Raw genomic sequence first — 14,760 nt, 5'->3', positions numbered from 1 at the left:
TGATATATCAGGGTGCTGGCTCAGGATGCCAGCACTGGAGCCAGTCATAGAGGCTGAACAGCCCCATTCCACAAGCTTCCTCTTTCCCTTGGGGGAGAGCCAGAAGGAACCATGGGAACACAGTTGCAACCCATCACTGTCACCTCAAGGGATTCTGGGTTTTGCACTTAACTCCACACATTAAAGAAAAGAGTTAAGAAACACCATTAAGGTTAGCTTAGTTCCCAGGACTAGATGGCACAGATTACTAATGCAATTCTCTTGTGTTAAACTCGAGAGATGAGTCTGAGAGAAGGAACAGACTCTTGCTAATAACCAATTAATTCTATCAACCAAGCAAAGACTCCCTCTACAGTCTGTCTTCCTCTCTATACAATTATAGCTTCAAATAATCGCAGACGAGTTACAGGATTGCATGAAACAACACTTGCAAGGTGCTTAGTACCGGACCATACAGAGTGGTAGTCCAAAAGGGCTTTATCTCCTGTCTTCCCTCCAATATCCACACCATTCAAACACCCAATTCCAATCTCCCTCCCTGCCTCCCTCTACCCACTGCATTCTCCTCCTCATTTTTCTTTTGGGCTTCAGTAATATCTGAACAAGAGACTCGTCTCTCTGTTTTCTCGACTTAGACCCATCCCACCTTGACCATCTCTCGTTTCCAGAGTCTGGACTCCACCAATCCAACTTGGAGGGAAAGGACTGACAGAGCAGTAACACCTGTGATTAATAATTTAGGACATCTCTTCTCCGGAGAAGCACTAATGTCATTTTGGGTTGGATAATTCTTTTTTGCAGGGCAGGGGAGTCCTGCACTCTCTAGATGCCAGTAACACTGCCTACCCCAGATGTGATAACTAGAAATGTCACCAGATATTGCCAAACGTCCCCCAGTGGAGAGGAGACAAAAATCTCCTCATTGAGAAAGCATTGATCTAGAAGCAAAAAGGTTTTTTTCTGTGACTTCTGTGCAAAGGCAAGTATGCAAGAGATGAATCATTGTTGCTATTTAACCCATTGATTTAATTTTTAAAATTTTTATTATTTTTATTTATTTATTTTCAAAATTGCATTAGATTATTTATTTTATTGTATGGTATTTATTTGAGTGGAGGGCAGAGTGAGAGAGAGAGAATCTTAAGCAGGCTCCACACCCAGTGCAGGGCCCAATGCAGGGCTCGATCCCCGACCCTGGGACCATGACCTGAGCCAAAATCAAGAGGACACTCAACCAACTGAGCCACCCAGGCACTCCATTTAGTTTTTATATTTTATCTATATTTATATTTATAATTATATTTATATTTATATAACCACATAAAATTTACAGTTCACTAGTGTTAAGTACATTCACATTGTCATGCAACAGATGTCTAGAACGTTTTTCTGTAAAACGGAAGCTCTATACCTATTGAATGACAACTTCCCATTTCCTCCACCCTCAGCCCCTGGCAACTATCATTCAGCTTTCTGTTTCTATGAATTTGATTACTTTAGAGTCCTCACAGCCATAGAATCGTACAACATTTGTCCTCTTTTGACCGGCATATTTCACGTAGCATGATGTCCTCAAGCTTCATCCACATTGTAGCATGCGATAGAATCTCCTTCTTGTTTAATGCTGCATAATATTCCACTGTATACATGTGCCACTTCTGGTTTATCCATTCACCTGCCAGTGGGTATTTGGGTTGTTTCCACCTCTTTGCTATTGGGAATAATGATGCAATAAATAATGAGTGTGGAATCTTTTTGAGATAAAGTAACCCATAGACCTTCTTTTCTTTAGGGTCAGTTTGTAAAGATTTACTTTGGTTTGGTTGGGCCATGCTTTCCTGTTCCTCTCTTTGCTTTGTGATCTTTTTTGAGATTTGGACATTAAAAAAAAAAAAGCCACCTCCTCCAGTCTTTCAAACTGGCTTCATAACGGGGAAGACCTTTGCCAATCAGCATGGCTAGAGATTCTGGGGACCCCTCCAACCTTTTCTGAGATGCGTCTTCTCTGGGCTTGTACATGTAGACCCCCCAGTTAAAGAGGCTTGCCCACTTCTTCTTTGGAGCCCATACATCTTCTTCCCCTGATGTCTGTCCGAGGTACTACAGTCACTCTGCCGCTATGACAAGCCGCAGTGGTTGCCTTTGTTCTCAGTGACCCTCAACCTTGCAGCCAAACTGCCAGTTTCCATCGGCACTCTGAATCCGGTGAGACAGAAACCAATCCCTCTGGAAGCCCCTTGAAAATCCAGAATACTAGACACATACTCTGCCTCCACTGTTCCTTCCCTCCTGAGGAAAGAGCTGGAGGAGAGTTTTCTCCCCATCATACCACGCTGTGCCAGGGTGGGTAATATATCACATGCTTTTTCACACACTTGGATGCATCTTTCCTTGGCTTTGTGCTTGCCTGAGATGCTGTGACTTAACTGGTTTCCAGAAAGCTCACGAGGCACTTTGGCCCATATACAGTTAATTTGGTGTCTTCATGGAAGAATGGGGGCCTGAGGCTTCCTATTGTACCATCTTGCTGCCACTCAAGTTAATTTCTTGTTATCTTATTCTGCTAAGAGGTGGGAAGTCTCCCTTCTGCCTGTGGCAGAGCTCGCAAAGCAGGCGTGTGTAAGTGACGAAGAGTTGGATTGGCGGGTAATTCTGGTGTTCATCTATCAAAGCAGGTCATTGTGATAACGATCTCTACTTGGCAAATAAGAAGGCCCAAATTCTTTGGACCCCAAACAGCCATCTGGAGCTTGGTTGTCTTATCCAGGTCCCATCTGCCTTCTCAGCTTTCATCACCAAGCATTTGCCCCCTGTCTTCTTCAGGACAACAGGAATCTTCTTCAAGTCCCTAGGGACATCTGTTATTCTCTTTATCATGACCACTCTTTCCATTCCATTTCTCTTCGTGTACCCAAACACTGGGAACTTGTCTCTTTCTGAGCACTTATCATAACCTCTTTAGCAGTATCTTATTCTTTGGACTTTTGGAAAACAAAAGTTATAAACTAGTAGACACAATAGTCTTTTCCTTCCTCCATTTATACATATTCCTGTACTTCCCCCGCTATTTCCTCATCTCTAATTAGTAGGTTATCTTGAGGAAAAAAGCTAAGAAAGTCCTAAATGCTTGGACTGGGAAAGAAAAAAAAAAAAAACAAATATTATCTTGCAAGAATTTTAGTCTTGCTCACAGGTTGGGGATAAATGGCTTTTGGGCAACAAGAAGTCTGTTGATGAAAACACAGCCTGACCACCTGCTCTACCCTTCAAGGGATTTGGAGAAGGAAGGGCAAGAGCCCAGCACAAGCTAGTTCATGGCAAAGACTGAGACAATCCTACATAAGTGAAGAGTTTCTTCACATAATGAAGAAGAAGCAGGTAGTAGACAGTAAGAAAGGGGAAAACGGTCCTCCAACCGAGAATTAAGTGGACTAAAGTGTGTAGGATCTTTGTGATTTGAAGAAATGGTCCCCTGGCTCTGATCTCTGTGGGCAACAGGGCATATCTAATAGGATAAAACCTTGTTCGTTTTAGCTAAGGAATAGTCTCAGATCATTTGCTTTCTATTTGTATTCCACATATACAGAAGTCTGTTGCATTTCTGTCCACTAATAATGAAGTAGCAGAAAGAGAAATTTAAAAAGTGATCCCATTGTTTACAATTGCACCAAAAATAATAAAATACCTAGTAATAAACTTAACAAGGGAGGCAAAAAAAAAAAAAAAAACCCTATACTGTGAAAACTATAAAACACTCATGACAGAAATTGAAGATAGCACAAACCAATGGAAAGATATTCCATGCTCCTGGGTTAGGAGAACAAATATTGTTAAAATGTCCATACTACCCAAAGCAATCTATAGATTTAATACAATCCTTATCAAAAAACCAACAGCATGTTTCACAGGACTAGAACAAATAATCCTCAACCTTGTACAGGACCACAAAAGACCCTGAATAGCCAAAGCAATCTTGAAAGTGAGGAAAAAAGCTGGAGACATCACAATTCCAGATTTCAAAATACACTACAAAGTAGTAATCAAAACAGTATGGTACTGGCACAGAAACAGACACATACATCAATGGAACAGGAGAGAGAATCCAGAAGTAAACCCATGACTGTATGGTCAATTAATCTTTAACACAGGAGGCAAGAATATGCAATGGGAAACAGTCTCTTCAACAAATGGTGCTGGGAAAACAGAACAGCAACATGCAAAAGAATGAAACTGGACCATTTTCTTACATCATACAGAGAAATAAACTAAAAATGGATTAAAGACCTAAATGTGAGACCTGAAGCAAGCCATAAAAATCTTAGAAGAGAGCACAGGCAGTAATTTCTCTGATATTGGCTACAGCAACATTTTCGTAGATTTGTCTCCTAAGACAAGGGAAACAAAAGCAAAAATAAACTGTTGGGACTACATAAAAATAAAAAGCTTTTACACAGCAAAGGAAACTGTCAACTAAACAAAAAGACAATCTACTGGATGGAAGAAGATATTTAGAAATGACATAGCCAATAAAAGGTTAGTATCCAAAATATATAAAGAATTTATTCAACTCAACACCAACCAACCAACAAACAATCCAATTAAATAATTGGCAGGACACGAACAGACGTTTCTCTAGAGAAGACATACAGATGGCCAACAGACACAGGAAAAGATGTTCAACAGCACTACTCATCAGGCAAATGCAGTTCAAAGCCAGAATGAGCTATCACCTCACACCTATCAGAATGACTAAAGTCAAAAACAGAAGAAACAAGTGTTGATGAGGATATGGAGAAAACGGAGCATTCTTGCACTGTTGGTGGGAATGAAAACTGGTACAGCCACTGTGGAAAACAGGATAGAGGTTTCCGAAAAAATTAAAAATAGGATTACCATATGATCCAGTAATTCCACTAGTATTTACCCAAAGAATATGAAAATACCAATTTGAAAAGATATATACACCCTTATGTTTATTGCAGCATTACTCATGATAGACAAATTATGGAAGCAGCCTAAGTCTTCAATGATAGATGAGTGGATAAAGAAGATATGGTATATGTATATATGTGTGTGTATGTATACATATATATACATACATATATATGTGTATATATATATATGTATATATATACACATATATATATGGAAAATATATATAGTGGAATATTGCTCAGCCATAAAAAAGAATGAGGTATCTGTGTCCCACATATATTATTGGTATTTGTTTAATGGCTTATATCTGAAAATGTTTTGAAATATTTCCCTTCAAATTTAATGTGGCCCAACTGATAAAGACAGCAGTTTTATGGGCATGCCAAGGTTTATGGCTCTCTGAATAAGTCAATATCTGCATTCAACTTCCCAGCTTCTTGGGGAAACATTGCTCTACCTGAAATATATAAATGGGTTAAACTGTGCCACGACAGACTAACACAAGATCTAGGCTAATTTTTTCATGAAATAATAAACATTAAAACATAATTAGGATTAATTTATTTAAGAGAATTTGTTACAGTTATGCCTTCCCAAGAAAGACACAACATTTATAGCTTGATCTTAGAGTTTCTGAGGAACTACATACTGGATTATTATATTAATAAATTTTGGGATATAATTATAGTGGTAAGGTTATATAGGAGAACTTTAGGCTTAGATATGCCCTGGGTATCTAGGGACCAACTATCATGATGTCGAACCCTTACTTCCAAATGATTCAGCAGTATATGCATATATGTGTATATCTGTAAAACGGTTCTGACCATCAGTTCCAGTGTGTGTGTTGTGGGGCGGGTAGGGTTTATAGGAACTAAGAACCATCTAATCAGAGGAAGAGGTGGAATTATTTTAGGATTTGAGGAAAGGTGGTATTTAGGTAAACTTTAAATGTAGTATTTTGATTGGCTTAAATCAAAGCAGAGCTATATATAAAGGGGTTACTGCTAAGTTTGGGCTAGAAGTAGATTCAGAGTCCTATTTCCTTGGAAACCAGAAAGTTAAGAAAAAAATGTGGAATGCTGAATCCCCCAAACCCTTATGTGGGTGACTGCTGTTTGCTTGTTTGTTTTCCTTCCTTCTAAACCGGGAATGATAATTTCAATACTGGTGCAATTTTTTGTCCCTGCATAGACAGCCTGAAGAAACTGATTAACACAAAGACAATTTATGTGTATATTACATATTAGGTAAATCTCTTCATATGTAATCTGTTTGCATTGAGGATGCAGAACCCTTATTTTTAAAATTAACTTTATTTTAATTAAAAATTTTTAATGTTTATTTTTGAAAGAGAGAGAGAGAGACAGAGACAGAGACAGAGAGACAGAGCGTGAATGGGGGAGGGGCAGTGACAGAGGGAGACACACAATCTGAAGCAGTCGCCAGGCTCCGAACTGTCAGCACAGAGCCTGACGCAGGGCTTGAACTCACCAACCGTGAGGTCATGACCTGAGCCGAAGTCGGACACCCAACTGACTGAGTCACCCAGGCGCCTCTAAAATTAACTTTTAATGGACTCAGCCCAAGTTCTCCCTAAAACAGAGCTGGAGACAGGGATTTAATGTTGATATTTTAGTTAGAGGACTATCGTTCCAATTTTAGTATATGTGCTGCAGAAGCGAGCACAGTTAGAGGACTATCAAAAGTACATAAATCATAACAGACAGTCCAGCAAATCACCATGAAGGGAATACACCTACATTACCCTCTCCTAGATCAAAAATTAGACAAGTGCCAATGCTCAGAGGCACATGGCCTTGAGCTCTCCTCCAGCCATTACATCCCCAAAGGTAACCACCATATTGATTTCTAATATCAGTGATTTGTTTTTCCTGGTTTTGATATTTCAATAAATAGAATCATATAGCATGTATTCTTTTGTGCTTGCCCTGGTAAAGGAGAAAACCACGGGCCCCTAATGGAATCACTTGTGTTAAAAATCCCCACATCAGCAAACCCAGACTTAACACCTAACCAATAATGTAACCTCTAACCAGTCAACATGGAATTTCCTGGTCAGCTCTAGGAAATTTACTGATAGACCCCTCCCATCCCCCCTCAGGATCATGACCTTGTCTAAAACAATGCATTCTTTGCTAATAATTTCCTTTTTCTGCTCCCTCTCGGCCTTTGAAAGCCTTTCCTTTTCTGTATGTAGCTTGATGGAGCACCTTTCTCTTTGTTGGAACGTGTGCTGCTTGATTCATGAACTGTTCAATAAAGCCAATTGGATCTTTTAAATCACTTGGTTGAATTTTGCTATTTAACAGCCTTCTCTTCAATGTTATTGTGTCATATCGCTGGGTAACACATAACCTCAGGACAGAGGCATTAAATTAAATGTGTATTAACTCCCCTGAGTTTGCGGGTCAGAGGGGTTTTAGTATGGAGAAGGGAAGTTAATTATAATGGGGAAAATGAAGTTGAGAGATGATGTCAATTTTCCGTGGTCACTTTTAACTGAGAATTCTCCATTGAATGTGTTAAAACTGTAACTTCAGAAATAACTAGAATGTCAGCTCTGTGAGGTCTCAGACAGCTTGGGGAGTTCATTGCCACATGCTTGGCAGGTGGTGGGTGCTCAATAAATATTTGTTGAAGAAAGATGTTATAGAGATGGAGTTAATTTGCAGCCGTGCTGGGAAACCTCAATCTTTATCCCTGGGGATTCCTGAATGTCTGAATGAATGTCTGGATTTTGACTCTTGGTTGAGACAAGAACATTGGGGTTTACAATGTGCTGTTTAGAATCCCAAACTACCTTGGTGACCAGCCCCCCGCCACCATATCTGTTTCTTGACTAATAATTTGCAACTGGTTTAATAAGCCTTGCCTGGACTACTTAAGGAGATGCTGAGAGATTCTTGCACAAATCTGGGCAGTTCAAGCCAGAGCTAGCATGGTTCACGTATCTGGTTGGGTCAATGAGGAGCATTGGAATGTCTCCAACGCTAGCCTGCACTGACTCTTGCTGCACAGTACCTTTTGTCTTTAGATAAAAGTCTCATGGGAGACATTCTAGGCAGTCTGGTGAGTCCTTTCAAATGTGCAAACTGGTGAAACAAGACTGATTTGGGAAATCTAAGAATAGAGAAGCAATAATATTTGCTAACAAACACTTTGAACCGATGTTCTTTTGGGCCAGATGTCTTCCAAACAGAAAAATTGAAAAAAAAAATTGAAATATGAAACCCCCATTGGCTAGGTGAACTAAAACTAAAACAAATTTCTCATAAAACTTCTACAGAATTAAACTGAAAGGAGAATACTTGGGTTGTACCCACATGACGGATTTGAATGCAAATTTGTATCATTTGTATCCCAAGTTCATACCTTGTTCCAAAATAAATTTAAGTAGAATGATATCTAATTAACAAATTGTTGACCTTGAAGAGGTTCCATAGGAAGCCAAACACATTGTCAGCTTTGTTTAGACCACATCTCAAATTTAGAAGTCATATTTTTCTCTATCCACCAAGAAATCAAAAGAAGGTGGCAATTTAACCAAGTGTTAAATAACAAAATTTTGTAGTCCAGATATAATTTTCATCTGGTAAAGATAGCCTTTGTCAACAAAAAAGGACTCTGATCTTACACCCAGACCTTGCCATGACTTCATAACTTAAAAATATATATATACACATATATAGTGTATACTTAAAATTTATGTGTGTATATATATATAACATATATATTATACACATGTATATATGCAATATGCAATATACTTCATTTAAGAACCTTGTTATGGGCACAGCCTCTGTGGTTTCAGAACTTGAGGTAAAGTGGGAAAATTTTCATTGCTCTCCATCATCTTTAATCAAATTTGGGAGGGAAGGAATACTTAGAAGAAAAAACAACTTAAAAAAAATATCAATTTTCAAAGGTAGTCAATATGGACTGAGGCACTCTGGTCTGGTAGCTGAAGGAGAACAGCCTGGATGATAGCTGGGCTGCACAGCTCCAAGAGGTGGGTGACCCTCAGCCAGACTGTGACTCTCCTCCTCTTGACCGTCAGCCCACCTGGCCCAGCTGAAGAAGTCCATTCAAGAAGTGGGTGATTCTGTGCTGACTTCGCTGGGAACCTTCTTGGGATTCTCTCTCTCCCTCTCTCTCTGCCCTTCCTCCACTCATGCTCTGTCTCTCTCAAAATAAATAAACTTTAAAAAAAAAAGAAAGAAGGGGTGGTTCTGGTGAAGCTGTATGTGGTAACTGAGAAGAATTGGAACAAGATGTTTGACCTTTTCTCTGTGGGAAAATACCACACTTTGCTAACATTCACAAAGAAAATGGGAACATCCACATCTGTAGGTGATCAGGGGGCAACCACAGGGACTTTCAGAACTTTCTCTGCCTGATGTCCATACTTACTGGACATGAAAAAAAAAATGTCTAAATTTTAGCCCTACAGGTTAATCAAAATTAGTTAAGTTCCTGGGAATCACATGAACTGTAGCAATCCCACCAAATATCAGACAGTAAAAAACAAAGTGTTGACCTTGAAGAAATTCCAGAGGAAGCCAAACACACTGTCAGCTTTGTTTAGACCATATCTCTAATTTAAGAGTCATATTTTCCCCCATCCACCACGAAATCAGAAGCAAGTGACTTCATATATCTTTTCTGTGTTTATCATATAGCTATTTAAAAAATCAAACCAAGGACATTTTGATTAATTCAAAAATTTAAATATTTTTCCAGAAGTTTGTATAGCTTAGTCTCATTATGTTACCACCATTTGTGTTGGTTGAAAACAAAAACTTTTGAACATGGATCAAAACTGTCCAGATATTACTATATGAAGATATTGGAAAATATCAGAACTTAAATATAAAATAACAACTGAAAAGTGCAAGTGTCTTTCATGAGTTCATTCCTTTTTTTTTAGTGTTTATTTATTTGTTTTGGGAGAGAAAGAGCGTGAGCAGGGCAGGGTCAGATAGAGAAGGAGAGACAGAATCCCAAGCAGGCTCCATACTCAGCGTGGGTCCTGACATGGGGCTCAATCTCATGACCCTGAGAGCATGACCTGAGCTGAAATCAACAGTGGGATGCTCAACTGACTGAGCCACTCAGGTACCTCTATGAGTTAGTTCTTAAGGAATCTAAATAGGGTGGCTTAAGAAAATGAGCATATGAAAATTGTTACACTTGAGCTCTATGGTTGAAGATTTTAGATGATCAGACAAGTATTGATTTAATGATATTACCAATTTAGACACCCTGAAATGAATTTTAAATATTGGAAAACAAAATAAAAAAATACAACAACTATGTTTATAGAGATCCTTTTATAATTGAAGGAAAAAAAAAATCAATTCTTTCTGTCATCATGGCACCTGACTTCTTCTGCAGACTACTCTGTACAATTAGAAAACTGAAACAATTCTAAACAACTACTTTCAGACATTTGACAGCAGTCAATGCAGGGCTTTCAACATCTAGCAAAAGGTAACAAATGTGAATATAACGATTGTGGTCTGGTTTTCTGCATGAAGAAATTGTTTAGACCATGGTCGGGGAGATGGTTCCCTGCTGCTCTTGCTATATTAAGAAGGCAGAATTCAGAGGTTGAGGGAGCTGAGGGAACTAGAATTAGTGAGTGGAGAACCATAAAGGAGGCAGCTGGGCAAAGATCAGAGTTCCCCAAACATGCAAGAAAATCCCCTTGAATTTGTTGTCAGATACTGAGCTGACATTTATGAGTTGAAATTGCAAAAGTCCAATCAAAGAATAACAGGTAGGTAGTAGTTGCAAGCTTAGTGATTACCAGAGCTCACACAGAACTGGGAGACATTCAAGTTCCTATAACTTGGAATGTAGAGTCTTCTATGAACACTTAAAATGTAAGGACCTCCAGAAAAGTTAAGCCTTAATAATAAATCTATGGGGCGCTTGGGTGGCTCAGTCAGGTAAGGGTCCCACTTCAGCTCAGGTCATGATCTCATGGTCCGTGAGTTTGAGCCCCACGTCGGGCTCTGTGCTGACGGCTCGGAGCCTGGAGCCTGCTTCCGATTCTGTCTCTCCCTCTCTCTTTCCGCCCCTCCCCCGCTCATGCTTGGTCTCTCAAAAATAAACACTAAAAAAATAATAATAATAAATGTAAACTGGCCTAAAATAATGACTCTAAAGCCTCCCTCTAAAGACTTTTAAAAACATTAAAATATAGGCTTAGAAATGCCATATAAACCCAAAGCTATTTTTTAAATTTTTACGTACATATATGTGTATATGTAAATACATTAGCAAGTTAACAATGCTTATCTCTAATGGTAGGATTATTGGTGAGCTTTGTTTCATACATTCCTAGATTTTCTGTTTTTTTCTGTAGTGAACTAGTATTATAATTAGAAGGTAAAGGAAAAACATCACAAATCATACTTTACTTTCCTTATAAATTTTAGGACTTATAAGGACTTACAAGTTATAGTGTTCTGCTACAATAAAAACCTAGATTAGAGAAAAAAATGCCTCAAAAGAATCAGACTGGTCTACAAGTTTAACTGCCTCCCCGAAATAAAGTGTAATACTCCGAAAAAAGAAAGTTTGAGCACTCAACCACATAAAAATGACTGCATCTAGCATCCAATCAAAAGTTATTTTACATGCCAAGAAGCAGAAAAATGACAATAACCAGGAGAAAAACGAATCAATAGAAACAGACCTGTAGGTTACTGAGAAGTTTAAAATGATATGATGCGAAATGCGGCAGTCTTCTCTAAAAGTTAGAACCAAAACATCTTCCTCTAATAGGCTGGAATGTTCATACAAACTTTTTACAGATGAAAATGCACTACTCTTAGAGTGCTTATGTGAATATAAATATAAAAAGGTTTATGTATGCAAACGTTCTTACCAAAGACACTCTCTGGCCATTTAATATGAACTCAAAGCAACATCTCAGCAAATATGAGTATAGGGTATTTTATAAAATCCAAAAAACAGCAAAGAATCAAGTGATTTAGGGTCTTGTAGGACTTAGTAAGAGCTTTGGCTTTTCATGTTCAGTTATTTTTGAGGGAAAGAGAGACAGAGTGTGAGTGGGGGAGCATCAGAGAGAGAGGGAGACCTGGAATCTGAAGCAGGCTCCAGGCTCTGAGCTGTCAGCACAGAGCTTGATGTGGGGCTTGAACTCATGAACTGTGAGATCATGACCTGAGCCAAAGTCGGATGCTTAACCGACTGAGCCATCTAGGCACCCCAAGAGCTTTGGCTTTTATTCTGAATTAGAGAAGAAGCCATAGGAGGATTTCGTGTGGTTACTGCAGTACTTGAATAGATCTATTTTAATTTCTTTATATGTCTAAAACTTCAGGGATTGGCTTGACTCCAGAAGTTGGCCCAATTCCAGGGACACCTTGAATCTGAAATTTGAAGGACTTGTTAGGGACTAATCTTTCACTTGGAAACTCTCAGTGTTGCTCTCTTCTGTAAGCACTTGCCTCTGTTAGGACTCATACAGTAGCATGATGCTGCTAACAGCGTCAGATTTCTATTGGCACAGCTCCAAGCCCAACAGGAAAGAGAAAAGAGGAAGACTCTCTTTCCTGGTCCGTGGGAAGCAAAAATGCTGGGATTAGCTTTGATCGGAAATGTGTCGTTTATACAATTGGTTTTTCTTAGGTCACTAACCTACTACAGAAACAGCCACTTTAGTAGGGCTGATGTAATTCTGCCATTGCCCATATCTAGGAGAAGTTGGGGGTAGAGTAAGCTTCACCCTGTGCATGAACTGGGAGTAAGGGAATGGTGGTTCTTTAGAGGAAATTCAGGTCATGATATCAGAACAAACGGGGATAAATGCTGTGCACCAAAAACTGTACAGTGTAAATGAAATATTGGAGAAAAAATGATAAGTGAGGGAGGGAGCTGTCATTTAAAAAAATCAACACATATATGGGGTGCCTAGTGGCTTGGTCAGTTAAGCACCTAACTCTTGGTTTCAGCTCAGGTCATGCATGATCTCACCGTTCGTGAGTTCAAGCCCCACGTGGGGCTCAGAACCTGATTGGGATTCTTGCTCTCCCTCTCTCTCTGCCCCTCCCTGCTTGTGCTCTCACTCAAAATAAATAAATAAATAAACATTAAAAAAAAAACCCACCTTGCACTTCCAAAGGCAGGAGAAGAAAGTTAAATCAGAAGGAGGAGTGTTGGCCAGGGAAGCAGAAAAATGTAGTCTTCAGGGAGTCCTCATTTCAGCAATATCTTTTTGACCTTCTGCTGAATCTAACTTACCAACTTAATGTCCTTATCTAAAGTTTTGAAGATGGATAAAAACTTTCAAGCACCAGTGACTCATTAAATGCATGATTTATTTATTTAATTTCTGCTATTGTTGATAAAGAGCCAGTAAATGAGTTGTTGAGGTCTTGGGGGAAAATGAGAACATGATTCTGAAATATATATATATATATATATATATATATATATATATATATATATATATCAGAGTTGGATTCTGGTACTTCCCCAAGTGGTGTCCTTGCCCAACTGGCAGGATAGGTTTTCTGGAACATTTTGCTGTTGATCTGTTGGTGACATCAGACCTCTGTAAATGGTGTGGGAGATGCTGTTTCCGCCACATGAGGATTCGATGGCAGAATCAACACAACCTGTGAAATCAATCAGAATGGTGCAGGTGAGTGAGTCAACCAAGTAGCCATATCATCGTCAGACCCTACTCTCTCTTCTCTGGATTCACTCTCTAGATCAACTTGGTGGGGTTTCTCTGGCATTCTGGAGATCAGACTGGATCTTGGAAAAATATGCATTGATAGCTCTTGGCATGAGATGCTGACAGTGACCCTGTAAGTGGATGATGCTGCCCAGCAAGTGGAGTAAACCAAGGTGTTAAGGGAAATTTAGTGCTCTTCTTCCAAATTAGGTTCTTTATGTATGATGGCAACAACACACCCAAATCCTGATTTGCTGGCCATGACTCAATCATTTCAAAAACTACGCTGACTCAGAATGGAAGGAATCATCAGGAAACGGAGGAAAATGCTGGTCTTTCTTCCACAAACCCAGTGTGAAATTGTGTGGGGGTGTAGGGGTGCGGGGTGGGATGGAACCGGGAAGAGACGAAACTTAGGCATCACATGCCTCAAAGACCTTGCTCCTCCGGATCCACACCAAGAGAATTGTGGGAGCAGCATTTCCAGCTCTGTAACTCCAGGGGCAGAAGGGAGCTCAGGTCTAGACATTACGACACTAAAGCATTTGCTCCCTTGTGCAAATGCTTTGGTCAATGAAAATAAGACGCTTCACCTAATGAAATTGCAGTCATTACGAATTGCTGAAAACCCTAACTTCTAGGGCCTTGACATGCAGAGGTCCACTAATAGAGTTAGTCCATCTGTCTTCTGTGGGGCAGGAGATGTGGTGAAGCATGGAAACCCCAAAAGAAAGTAAAGAGGCACAAAATGGGGGAGAAGAGCAAGAGAGAAATAATCTCGCCAAGTGATTACTGTCTTATGATTTGCCTTTGGGTAATCAAATTAATGAGCAGCTCCTGGCATTTTAATTCAGTTCATGGAAGGGATCCTTCTCCTTTTCTTCCTGGTGCCTCTTGGTCTTTTCTCTCTCTCTTCCCATGTACCAATCCTCTCTCTACGTGATGTTCTTTCTGCTCAGTGGCCAGGAAGATCTGCTGCCAGTCTCCGGGTAAGAGATGGGCAGATGTGTGCACATTGGTAGAAAAGTTTGAAAGCCTGACTTTCTTCAGTAGCCCAGGGAAGGTTGCTATGATAGGGGTAATGGGTC

At 39.5% G+C, this 14,760-nt stretch overlaps 1 protein-coding gene across 1 annotated transcript in view; it reads right to left on the bottom strand.

The window, feature by feature from the left end:
* Positions 1-13,289: 13,289 nt before the first annotated feature.
* Positions 13,290-14,760, bottom strand: part of LOC112852120 (membrane-spanning 4-domains subfamily A member 4A-like) — a 46,187-nt gene continuing 44,716 nt past the window's right edge. Inside the window, exon 7 of the mRNA XM_086677297.1 lies at positions 13,290-13,610. Coding sequence (XP_086533423.1) covers positions 13,539-13,610 — 72 coding nt within the window. The 3' untranslated portion in view covers positions 13,290-13,538. The remainder of the gene's footprint in view (positions 13,611-14,760) is intronic.

Source organism: Puma concolor, chromosome D1, assembly GCF_028749965.1.
Source record: "Puma concolor isolate L17-30 chromosome D1, mPumCon1.1.hap2, whole genome shotgun sequence".
NCBI lineage: Eukaryota > Metazoa > Chordata > Mammalia > Carnivora > Felidae > Puma > Puma concolor.
The sequence above is the reverse complement of the archived record's forward strand: the minus strand, read 5'-3'. Positions and strand labels throughout refer to the sequence as shown.